This window comes from Leptonotus elevatus, chromosome 13, assembly GCF_054856555.1.
Source record: "Leptonotus elevatus isolate MCC_2025b chromosome 13, RoL_Lele_1.0, whole genome shotgun sequence".
In the NCBI taxonomy this organism is placed as follows: Eukaryota; Metazoa; Chordata; class Actinopteri; order Syngnathiformes; family Syngnathidae; genus Leptonotus; species Leptonotus elevatus.
In genome coordinates, this window is record NC_141251.1 from 1,977,168 (window position 1) to 1,989,632 (window position 12,465).

The window sequence follows — 12,465 nt, forward strand, 5'->3', positions numbered from 1 at the left end:
TGGTTTGCGAGCCATGCAGTCAATAAAAAAAAAAAAACACATACTACAATTGTCCACAAGTCCCATTACAAGACTTTTATCAAGATTAGAGATTGATAAATTTACAAATGTGAAGTGAAACATTTGTTTTGATTAGGGTTTGAGAACTTACAGTAGTTTTGGTATTATTTGTCAATTTTGTGGTTAAAAAAAACATTTTCTTTTCTCTGTGCGACATGCATGTGATATTTAAAAAAGGAAAACACACCAGTGACTGAGATGACGCTATTTCTTCAGTAAATTCAGGTCGTGTTCTGCGGGCCAAAAGTAAACTTTGCTGCTGTGTATTTGCAATGCTAATGTGAGCTGATGTCTTGTCCTCTACTGCCCCCTACTGCAGGTCTGATGACGTAGAGTCTATGGTGAAGGTAAGGGCTGAATGTCTCCCATTATGTTCTGATGTGAAATAAAACAAAAATCAAAGTGATGGGAGAAAAAAAAAAAACTTTAAAGTTGGCAAATGGAATCCTCACGGAGGTGGTACAAAGAAAGATCACTTTACAGGCTGCCTGCTTTGAAGTAACATTCAGTGAGAATATGCGACATGACAAAGGCATCTGCTGTCTTTTCCTTGAATTATTCGCACCACAGCGAACATGCAAATGATTACTTGCCAACACAAAAGGTATGAATGAAACAATGTTGGTGAGATAGCTGCGTACTTCAAATACTATTTTTCTTATTTTTGATTCTGAAATGGTGCTACAATTAGACCTTGTGTGGCAGGCGGTCTCCCTCAAGCGATATGCGAAGGAATAGCTGAACTGGATACGAACCAATGACGATATTTTAATGTAGAATGCAATAAAACATTCGAAACATTGAAGGCATTTTAGACAGAAACTTGGAGCTGTGCAGCTTGTTAGTTAACTTAGCCACTGTAATATTACGCACCGTTTGAACAGTTTGAAGTAACTGCACTTAAATATAGGAAAACAGAAAAACTGCTTAAATAGTGAAAGGGATACTTGACTTATTGAGCCATTTTTAGCAGTAAAAAGTTCATAGTTTATCCGGAATTAATTTGATAATTTGATAAATTTTCATGTACAAATAATACCTCTAAAAACAAATTTTTCCACTTGCTGTTGACTGAAGATTACCTCACCTGTGCTGAAAAAGTAGGTAACAACCAATCATGGCTCACCTGTTTTCTGGGTTTGGTCAGCAAACTGAGACATGATTGGTCACTACCTACTTCCTCGGGTGATGTCATCTTCAGTCGACTAGCAAGTTGAAAAATTACTTTTCAAATATAATAATTGCACATGAAAAATAATTAAGTTATCAAATTAATTCTGGACAAAATCTGAACTTTTTACTGCTGGAAATGGCTCAATGAATCAAGTATCCCTAAATTAAAAATGTATTGCGCGTAAAAGTAAAATCAAAATGTATTTAAATATTTTTAGCACAAACACCAATAGTAAATAAATATGTTTTAGTAGGAATGTTTGATATCACTTTTTTCCAGTCCTATACCAGAACGGGTACTCACTTCTTGAGTAGTCACTGATACCAAGTACCGATACCACTAGTACGTTTTGGCACATAACATATCCTCCTTAGAAAAAGGCCATATCATTTTAAAGTAAGACTTAAAGATCCAAATGTATAATTTTTTTCTTAAAATTGCGTGAAATTCATCGCAATTTTCTATTCTCATTTCTAGTGATTGTAAAACAGCCACAATTGGCTACCGTCGCAAGTACAAAACCCTGAGATACGGCTGGCCATCGGCCCCAAACCGATACCTGTTATCAGTACTTACCCATCCCTACTTCATGGTGCTAATTGAAGAGCTATGTATATTTTGAGGTGATACTCGCTGTAAAAAAACAAACAAACAAAAAAAAACTTTTGAGAACCACTGCTGTATCTCTGAGACTAGTATCTCTAAATCAGGTATAAAGCAAAACAGTTTCGGCATGTTATGGCATACAGATCCAGCACACTGCACCAAAGAAGACACCGCGTAAAAAAAATGAATGACGTATAATGGTGGACAGAAAAAAATAGCTGGAAAATGTTGATAGTAAAAAAAAAGGTGCCCTGCCTTTTACTTCCAATGGAGCTCTGACAGCGAGCTATTCATTTCTGCTTACAGATCACCGAACTCTTGTATAACGATGAACGTTTCAGCCAAGCCAACACAAGCCCAGCAGGTAAATCGTCGCATACCATCATTCACGTTTACAAGTATCGCCGCTTTGCAGCTACAGATCAAGTGACATCAAAATAGCCGGTGTGTGTGTGCGCGCGCGTCCACCTTCAGTCTCAGTGGCACTAGACAGGCTGACTGGGCCACTTCTCGCCATGAAGCCCGTCTATGTTTATGTGCAGGTGTGTGTGTGTGTGTGTGTGTTAGAGTGGGGAGAAAAAAAAAGTCCTTGTTCTCCATGGGTGGAAACGCACCCTCGCTGCTGCTGACACAGTGCTGAATCGTAAAAGCGTGTGTGGGCAGTGTGTTAAGAACGTTGAAATGTCTGCGCTAAGACATGTGTATGTGAGTCGAAACTGATGTTTGTGCTGGTGCAAGCGATGGAGATTGTTATCCGTGTCACATCCCGTTAAGACGACATCTGCGAGCTCTGCGTGTGTGCGTGTGTGCGTGTACTTGCACATACTACATTGTGAGTACCAACAGAATGAGGAAATGTTTGTGAAGTGAGGACATTTTGGCCGGTCCTCACAACTCAAGACCTCTTTTTGAGGGTCAAGACTTGGTTTTAGAGATTAGGTTTGAACTGTATTTTGGTTGGGGTTAGAGAAAGGAATGGGGGTAGGCAATCAGTTTTGATGGTTGAGGTTAGGGTAAGGGGCTAGGAAATGCATTATGTCAATGGATGTCCTCATATGGGGCCTCCCGTCCTTGTGGGGCCATTTTGCTGGGCCCCACAAATTTAGACCTCTTTTTGTGGGTTAAGACTGAGTTTGAGAGTTTAGGTTTTGAATTGGGTTATGGTTGAGGTTAGGGTAAGGAATGGGCGCATAAACGCACAAATGGATGCACTGACTGACGGGGTGGCAAATTAAATGTATTCCCAAGACTGCTACTCACTGTGTGTGTGTGTGTGTGTGTGTGTGTGTGTGTGTGTGTGTGTGTGTGTGTGTGTGTGTGTGTGTGTGTGTGTGTGTGTGTGTTTTCACATTCAGCCACAGCCTCCTACTTCCTCTACAATCTGATCAACAGCATGACAGAGAGCGATTTACAAGCGCAGGAAGACAAACTGCGGAATTACTTCCACCAGTTGAAGGAGAAGGTACACTCCTGCACACACCGATTAACAAAAAATTATTTATTACTTAATGAATTTATTAATTACTTTACACAAGGGACTAAATCTAAAAAAAAAAAATACAGAAATATTAGATACAAAATATTTGACACACAAGAAAAAATATATTACAACGAGTGTTAGAAGAATTAAACACAAACATTGGACAAAAAATGTAAACATATGATAAAATCATACTAAATACGGACAAAAATATATCGATACCACTTTTTTTCAGAGCAAATACAAGTTCAAATTCATTGGAGTACTCACAGACACCGTAGTTGTAGTAGTTGTTGTTAAAAAAAACTAACTTTTCTGGAACTTGGCATGCGTTTCATTCAATTATAACACTTTTTACCGTAATGACTTGCAGAGATGTTTTTAACATTTTTTTATGCACCCGAGTTCAAGTCGCATGATTTTGAGTATCTGCTGATGCTGAGTCACGATACAATGTCCACATCTTTTTTCTTTCTTTCTTTCTTTCTTTCTACCTTTCTTTCTTTCTACCTTTCTTCACTTCAATTCACCTTTTAATTTCTTTCCTCATTTATGCGCTAATTCAAATGCAAGCCCCGTGACAGCCTCTAATTGGCTCAGATTAATCAAGGCTGTAACAAACTTAACCACTTACTTACTTATGTTCATTTCTTGTGCCCTTTACCGTGCACACAAAATCAACCGGTTCATCACATCTTGTGCTTTTTAAAGTATTATTTTTTCAGCATTTTGCCTCTAATTGACAGGAGTTGTTTGTTTGTCTTTTAGAGCGTCTTCATCTCTGAAGATTTCTACAGAGGCATCAGAAAACAGCTGAATTATTGCCCGGAGCTCATCAAGGTAAAAGTGTCTAAAAGTTCACAGGAATCATGTTTTTGTGCAAAAAAAAAAAGAGTCATGGATTAAGAATTACAGGATACTTTGTAGACCCAACATTTGTTCAGGCTTTAGTTTATAAAAAAAAAAAAAAAAAAAAAAAAAAAAAAAAGCAAGTGCCAACTACAACACAAACTGAAGCCCTCACAGAGGTGGCATAGATTATGTTTTCTCTCATGCAGACAGCACTTCATCACCAACCCGCTGAATTGCTTGAATTAGCGTGCTGATTTGCATGCTGCATGCAACGCACAAAACCAAATTTACTGAACAATCAAGACTTGCCATTTATCGGAATAATGATCATCCTTGAAAGTAAATTCCGGCCATGGCTTAAAAATTGGCGTTCCACACTTGGTGGATGTTGTAGGCATTACAGAGAACAATCTATTTGTACGCAAAGAATAAAAGTATTTTCAATAATAAGTCCTCAATAAGGTCATACAAGAAGCATTGCCTGACTGTACATATATTTACCTTGTGTGCCTTTTTGTCAGGATGTGATTGTGTTGGTGGACCCAAATAAGCGAGTGTCAAAAAGCCAATTGACAACAGCTCCCGGCCTGACTGTAAGCGAGACAACAGTCTTCCGCTTTGTCCGTCTTCATCTGAGTAGAGTTATTAACCTTTGCCTTTGCTTGCTGTCAGAAAATGGAGGGGAACGTGTCAATTCTGGAGGCCAAGCTGGCCGAGCTCAAAGCGGAAAACAAACCTCTAACGTTAAAGCTGAAGCAAGTCATCCAGGCGCTATCGGCGGAGGAGGTACGCTACTTTTGTATCACTTTTTGATTTATTATTACATGCAAGACGACGCCTCTGCCTCCCCAAGCATGTACATTTTTGCCCCACACAGCTCAAACAATTGGACGGAAACATTTAGATGAAAATCCACAGGGGACAAAGAAAAAAATAGTAGGCCAAAGGTTTGATAGTTTTAGGAGAAATACAAAAAGAAAGAAAGAAAAACTATTTCAATGAATGTATTATAATTTTCCCCAAAATATAAAAATATAGGACAATTAAAAAAATAAAAGGCGAATGACCTGTAAAAGTAATCCTAAAAATATTTCTGCTCCTTTTCATTCAACGTTGAAGAATATTGTTTTATATTGTCTTTTTTTCTTTCAAAAATGAATTAAATAAATGATTGAAATGAAAAAAAAAATCTTGATGATGTAATTAAGATGAGTCAATTAGTCATTATTATCACTGTATTCTCACTGATTAGCCGGACAGTAAGGCGTCCATTTCGCCTTAATTTACCAACCATGCATCCTTTTGAAGAACTATTTTTTTTTCTAACCCTAATTATTATTATTATTTTTTTTTTTTTTGCCTAATTAGATAACTAAATTAAAATATGCTAAACGCGTGTCATTGTTCTCTGCAGTTCTACTGTATTTGCAATGGTTGGCCTGTCCTCTTAAGATCCTTCGGCCTCTTTGCAGAACCTGCAGCGCGCCCTGGAGCTGAAGCAGCAATACATGGACGGAATGAGCTCCGCGTCCTACGCCATTCTCATCGGCTTGTGCTGCCGCCACAACAATGTGGAGGAAGCGCTCCAACTGAAGAGGGAAATGTACGTGGAGCATTCCTACACGCTCACACGTTGCGCTACGTTCGCCACAACCTGTAGGATGATGCCATTAAAATTTGAACTTGATTGGTATTAAGAGAGACATTAATGCAAGATGCGGCCCGTTCCTGTTTGGCTGCGTCAAACAGGAACGGCTCCCCCCGTTTTCTTCAGCCGTCACCTGCCCCCCGCATCCGACTACAATAAGATGTGTTGTTCATTACCGTGAGTGGAATACATTAATCCACAATGTCCGTCTCTCTGTCTTTCCGCTCGCTTTTTCCAGGAGTCTGCAGGACTCATCAGTGAAACTTGATGCCAGTAAATATCTTACACTTGTCAGGGTGCTCGCCAAGAATGGCCAAGTGGAAGGTAAGCTTTTCATTATTGAGGTCTCGGTCACATTTGTTTGCTTACTCTCTTCTTCCGCATCCATGCACGTGCACGTGCACGCCACCTATATTACAGGAGCCATTTTTCAAACTTTCTGAAATCTTTTGGTATCAAACCAATAAACCTATTGATTTTGAGTTGAATTGCAGGCGCAAAATCGAAACTGGTCAGAGCAAGAATCTTTTCGTATTTAATTGTATTGTGAAGAAATGATTTAGGAAAGCTTAAAAGATTATAGTTGTCTGGCAATACAGGAAACTTACTGCTTTGGAAAGCAATCTTGAGTTAACTTTTTTTGTTATGGTTCAATTTTTTTTTTTAAATGTAGGACAGTTTAAAAATGCACAAACTCTAAAAACATACACAGATACTGTATTTGCCAAGAACATATTGGACGGAAAATTAAAGTATGACAACATATTTTACAAGGATATTCGATTAAAAATATCAGCCAAAAATACTAAAATGTTGAATGAAAAAAAGAAAATTATTAGTAAAAAATAAATAAAAACTATGTGAAATATACAAAATCAGTAGAAATAAATCTAACAAAAAATCTCAAACAGAAATCTATCAATTCTAAAATATTAGACAGCACAACATGTACAAATAGTTGGGGCGAAAAACTATCAAATAAAAAAGGTTGAATGAAAAATACAAAATTATTCGTTTAAAAAAAATCAATAAAAAACGAATATGTTCAATATACAAAATCAGTAGAAATAAATATAACAAAAAATCTCAAACAGAAATCTATAAATTCTAAAATATTAAGCACAACATGTACAAATAGTTGTTGGGGGGGGGGGAACAATAAACTTAGCGAAAGGGGGAAAAAGACACATACATTAATTGGACAGTAAATTACTTAAATTGATTCAGCCTAACTTGAAAGATAATTGCCGTACATCAGAGGAAAAACCCTTTAGATTGTTTTGTGTGTATCCAATACAAAATAATATGGCTAGCATAATTTTTAAATAATGGTAATTTCTTGTCACTACTATACGGGATTTCAAAAAGCCTGGTCAGTCATCCTGCAATATTTTTCTTTTGTTTCTTAACATTCAATCGTGGTCTTGGGAAGAATGTTAAAAATCCCTGCGTGTGTGCGAATGCGAGTATGTCACCAGTCCGTCTCCCTCAAAGCATATTAGTCAACCATTTTCACAATGCTACGGTGGATTTCCTTCAGCCCATCGAAGAGCCAATTACCATCAGTGTTGCCGGGTTTTTTCCCCGTTTTTTTTTTTTTGCACACAATGACAGCCAAATGTTTCCCTTGTCTGCCCTCTCTCCTGTCCTCCCTCTAAGCGCTGCCTGTTGACATCTCTGGATACACACACACACGCACACACACACACACACATATGAATAAGTACACGCACCCTTGCATCAGTGAGAAATGAGAGGGGGAAAATTACAGGACTGTGTGTATTTTTCTGGAATTATTGAAATCCGCCTTGATGCTCATGGCAGATCATGTCCACAAAGTGCCTGAGTGGTACACACACACACACACACACACACACGCACACACCCCCACACACACATTTGCATGTGAATTCAAGCAAAAGGCATTTGTTGGCCACGACAGTTGGAGTGTCCGTCTGTGTGCGCCGACTTGCGCGCAAGCAGGCAGCGCTAAAGCGTTCGCCATTAGCCGGAGTGCGCGCATGGGCCGAGACGCTTGTCACCCGCATTAGCACACTTGGCTAACCTTGATGTTAGCCCGCCACCTCCCCCCCCCCGCTCAGGCGCTGGTGGTCTTCCCGGCTCGCAGCACACACCGGGCTCCAGATGAACATCATGTTGGCTGGCGTTGTTGTTTTTAATCACTGATTCACGCTTTTTAGGGCTTTTGTTGGCTTTTTCTTACGTTCAACTCATGCTTGTTAACTTCTTCGCTTTTTACTTGCCTCTTTGTCTAATCAATTAATTTACGTCTGCTGCTCAATTGCCGTCTCCGCCTTGGTCCTTTGATCATCACATCTGTCTTCACATCTGCTTTAAGTCTCATATTCATGATTTTTTTTTTAAACCCAATTGGCAATTACTAGGGGTGTCAGGCAATTAAAATTTGTAATTGTAATTAATCGCATGACTTCAATAGTTAACTCATGATTAATCACTCATTTTGTATCTGTACCTATATCTAAATGTACAATAAAATATTTTTTTCAAAGTTTTCATACTCAACATGAAAGTGGAAAGCTTAACATAAAAGTGGAGCTTTTTGCGACATGGCCCTGGTTGATCTCTTATACGCTGCGGCCACCTGCTGGCTGTTTTTGTAATAACGACCATTGCTTCATGCACTCTCTTCAGTTCAGAGGCTGCATCAAAGCCTTTTGTATGATCAGATCTAGCATAAAAAAAACTAACCCAAAAAAATATAAATACGTCTTTGGGAGCAAATGAGTTAATCTGGCCAATTCAGTCTTTGAACTTAAACCCCGTAGAGCATGCCGTTTACGGCCAATAGGGGAGACTGAAGGTAGTCACTCGTCATCACTCCAAGACAAACAAACAACACTGAAAATGTTACAAAATAAGGGGAGATACCCGCAATGCCTTGTCTTTCTTCTATCATTTAAATGCACCTCTCCATCACCAATTGTCTCTCTGACCTGCCCTTGGTCGTCTTTTCCGTAACGTGCTGCGAGTTGCTGTTTTCACCTGCGAGCGGAGTCATGGAACATTAGCCGAAGCACTGGGCTGTGTGATGTTTGTTTGCCTGTCCTCCTCCCTGTCTCTCCTGTCCTGGTGTGTGCGTGTGGAGAGGTCTGGCTCCTTTTGCTGGCCCCCGATGCTTGGCTGAGCTGATGTTTATGCATACTGGCTAGACGGACGGGTAAAAGCAGTGATGGTGGTTTTGAACGGTGGATGGACCGACCGCTCCATTTGGGTAGATCAACTCCGAGCCATTGGCCTCGCTGATTAGCGGGTGTGTCACAGGGTGATGGAGAAGAGGGAGGCTTTAGTGGGGGTGATGACCAAGTTGAGTTTATCAACCAGCAATGCACTCTTGACCATGGAAATTAAAGGTGAACTCCAAGTACATCCAAGAGGCAATTAGCAGTGAAAATGTCTTCAGTTTAGGGCTGTCACTATTGAATATTTTTTTTTACAATTGATTATTCTATCAATTAATCGAATAATGGGATCAAATTTTATTTTGCATTAAAGGGCGTTAAGATACCAGTTTGTGTACCCGACTCTTGAGTAGTCACATATCGAAGACCAATCAGGGCTCAGTTTGCTAACGTCACTTGACCAAACCCAGAAAAGGAGTGCTGAGCCGTGATTGGCTAATTACCTGAGCTCTGAGCACCTGTGGTGTCATTTTCAGTCGACAGCAAGTGGTAAAATGGGTTTTTAGAGGTATTAATTGTACATGGAAAAATACTGACGTTATCAAATTAATTCTCGACAAAATATTAACTTGACTTAATGAGTCAAGTATCCCTTTTTAATAATCGTATATTTCTAGTTAAAAGCACATTCCCAGTATTGTCTTTTAAAGTTCAGCCACAACTGTGCCCTCAAATCAATATATTCTGCGCACGTTCTTGCCCCTCGGTCATGGCATATAGATTAGTATCTGTTTTGGGAAGCGGCTGTATCGCTGTCAACCCATTAGCAGCTGTGTAAATAGACGGTAAATGCATCTTAATGACTTTACCCTGGTAATACACACGCAAATGTGCGCACTCTCCAGCCCCCTCCTGTGTCGGCCAGATGGACACGCGGCGAGGTTAAAATATCCCTGCATTTCCATGGCAAATGGACGGGCCCCTCATCCCGTTTACCGGGGTCTCGTCAAGGCCACGGCTGGCCCTGGTCGCGGCATACCTATAATTAGGCCCGCCCCGAACCCCTTCCCCGCCTGGCCACGGCAAAAAGATGGCCTACGTTGTAGGGATCCGGTAATTGTAGTCTCGTTTAGTAAAGCGCACGTAGCAATTAGAGCAGAGTTGGCATTATCCAGGGTTGCATTTGCATCCCCCGCTGGGAGCAAAATGCGCTTTTAATATGGGTTTGTTTTCCCCACGTCAAATTAGCTAAAAGGGGCTTTTATTAAGCAGCAACTTTTTTTTCTATTCTCCTTGCTTTCCACCCTTTTTGTTTCATGCCACTTTGTCCCTGCCTCCTCTTCAGAGGCCGTGGACATCCTGAAGGAGATGAAGGAGAAGGACGTGGTGCTGAACGACGACCACCTCCTCGTCATGCTCTTCCACGTGCTCCGCGCCGCAGCGACCAACGGCGGCGCCCCCGTGGTCCAGCGCCTTCAAGACACCGTCTTCACGCTGGGACTGGCTAAGCCCAAAAGCAATCTGTGCTCGCCCCTCATCACCGCCTACTTGGAACGGTAACGTCAACTCGTGCTTTGTTTGTTCTAGAGATAGACGGATATGGTTTTTGGGGGGGGGCAATACAGATGCCGATTATTAGTAGTCAAGAAGGCCGAAAGCCGATATTTATTGTCAGTAAAAAGGGGAGGGCAAATATTGGCGTCGATTTTTTTAAAATACTAATTTGTTGTAATTTAGGGATAGACCGATTATCGGCTGAGCCGATATTCAGCATTTTGACGAATATCGGCATCAGCCATTTTGAAGAATCATACGGCCGATTAAAAAAAAAAAATTAATAATAATAATAATCAGGGTACTAATTTAAATTTTCATATATGCTTCTGACCCTGGGAACTCTGTGCACCTTGTGTTTTTGTTTGATATTAAAACTATTATATTTTGAAGAAAAAAAATATTTACTGTAGCAAAAAATTGTATTTAACTTTTTAAGACATGCTACTGCCCCTCGAAGAGCCTTCAACCTTTTGTTAATTTTTTTAAATAATGTAACAAAATCATCGGCCTGGACGATAATCGGTCCATTTCTACTGAAAATTTTAATTTAATAGTTCCCTGCGATTAAAATTGTTTTATATTGACCTCTTATCGGCCATCAGGTTTTAAAAAAGGCCGATACCGATATTCGTCAAAATGCCAAATATCGTCCGATAATAGGTCTATCCCTACTGAAAATTTTAATAAATAGTTTCCTACAGATTAAAATGGTTTTAGGTTTACTTTTTATTAGCAGATTTTGAAAAAGCCTGATACCGATATTCGTCAAAAATGTCATCAATTTTGTGTCTTTTTTGGCCTATCCCTCGTTTGTTCGCATGTCGCAGCGTATTGTCACGCCACATCCATTTGGCAGGTGTTGGGACGCGCGTAAGCGTGTATCTCATCCCTCCCTGTGATCATAGTCGAGGTTACGTTCCGGTTCAGCAACTCAGACAGAGAGAGGATGTGGAAATTGCTCATTTGTGTGCGTTTTTGTGTTCCCGAGTGCATGTGGCTTTGTTGTTTTGGACTCGGCAGCTGCAACCTCTCCCATAAGCCCCCGCCCATGCTCGCCCACCCACTCTTCTATTCCCAAGGTGTGTGTATGTATGGAGTGTGTGTGTGTGTGTGTGTGTGTGGTCGGCTGTCAATGCAAAATGCAGATCAGTGTTATCAAACATTGGCCGCGGGGTCACTCGTATCGGCCCGCCTCCTCGGCGCCTGTGTGCCATTCACCTCTTGTGTGCTCTATTTATCAGAGCGGCTTTTAAGTAGATCAACTCATTAGCATGTTAATTATGTACAGAGCACTAATTGCCAGATTTAGCCCAGCCACGCCGTTAGGGGACTGGCAACCACACAGACACTGCACACATACTTTCGTACCGCGTTTACCTTGGAAGTAGTACTTTGCAGGTGCTCCCCTGCCACTGTTTATTTTTGCAGGAATTCTGGCACAAGTAGTTGCCAGGTTCGCTCGTTAATCGCTACCTCGGCGCGATTAGTGGGATAATTTACTCCTGGGTCATCGGCAGGAAGCTGAAACAAACACAAACGCTCGGGCTGGTAAAAGTCTGCGCCAAATACTTTCCCCATCAAAACCTCGAAATGTTACTCCGGAGGCACACTTTAAAAATATGGTTAAGGTCCATCCAGGGACACATTTAAATGTAATTTATACTTTTATTTTACATACCACATAAACTACTTAGAATTCCTGAGACTTGACTTTGTAGAAGGATGCAAGTAGGGCTGGGTATCGATTCAAATTTCCTGAATCGATTCGATTTTGGTTTTTTTCCGATTCTATTCTCTTGGTTGATTAATTATGGAACATCAATTCTTAAATAACAAGGACATGATAAAAAAAAAAAAAACTCCACAAACGTTAAATGTAAATTAAAAAGATTCTGACTTGTCTTAAAGTGCAATAAGTCAGTCTTTC

General features: G+C 40.2%; 1 protein-coding gene across 1 annotated transcript in view; it reads left to right on the plus strand.

Moving 5' to 3' along the window:
• lrpprc (leucine-rich pentatricopeptide repeat containing) overlaps positions 1-12,465 on the plus strand; it is a 59,745-nt gene that overhangs the window by 18,862 nt on the left and 28,418 nt on the right. Inside the window, exons 15-23 of the mRNA XM_086093413.1 lie at positions 380-407; positions 2,147-2,204; positions 3,196-3,302; positions 4,089-4,160; positions 4,694-4,765; positions 4,845-4,958; positions 5,645-5,775; positions 6,059-6,144; positions 10,327-10,537. Of these exons, the coding sequence (XP_085949539.1) occupies positions 380-407; positions 2,147-2,204; positions 3,196-3,302; positions 4,089-4,160; positions 4,694-4,765; positions 4,845-4,958; positions 5,645-5,775; positions 6,059-6,144; positions 10,327-10,537 (879 nt within the window). The remainder of the gene's footprint in view (positions 1-379; positions 408-2,146; positions 2,205-3,195; positions 3,303-4,088; positions 4,161-4,693; positions 4,766-4,844; positions 4,959-5,644; positions 5,776-6,058; positions 6,145-10,326; positions 10,538-12,465) is intronic.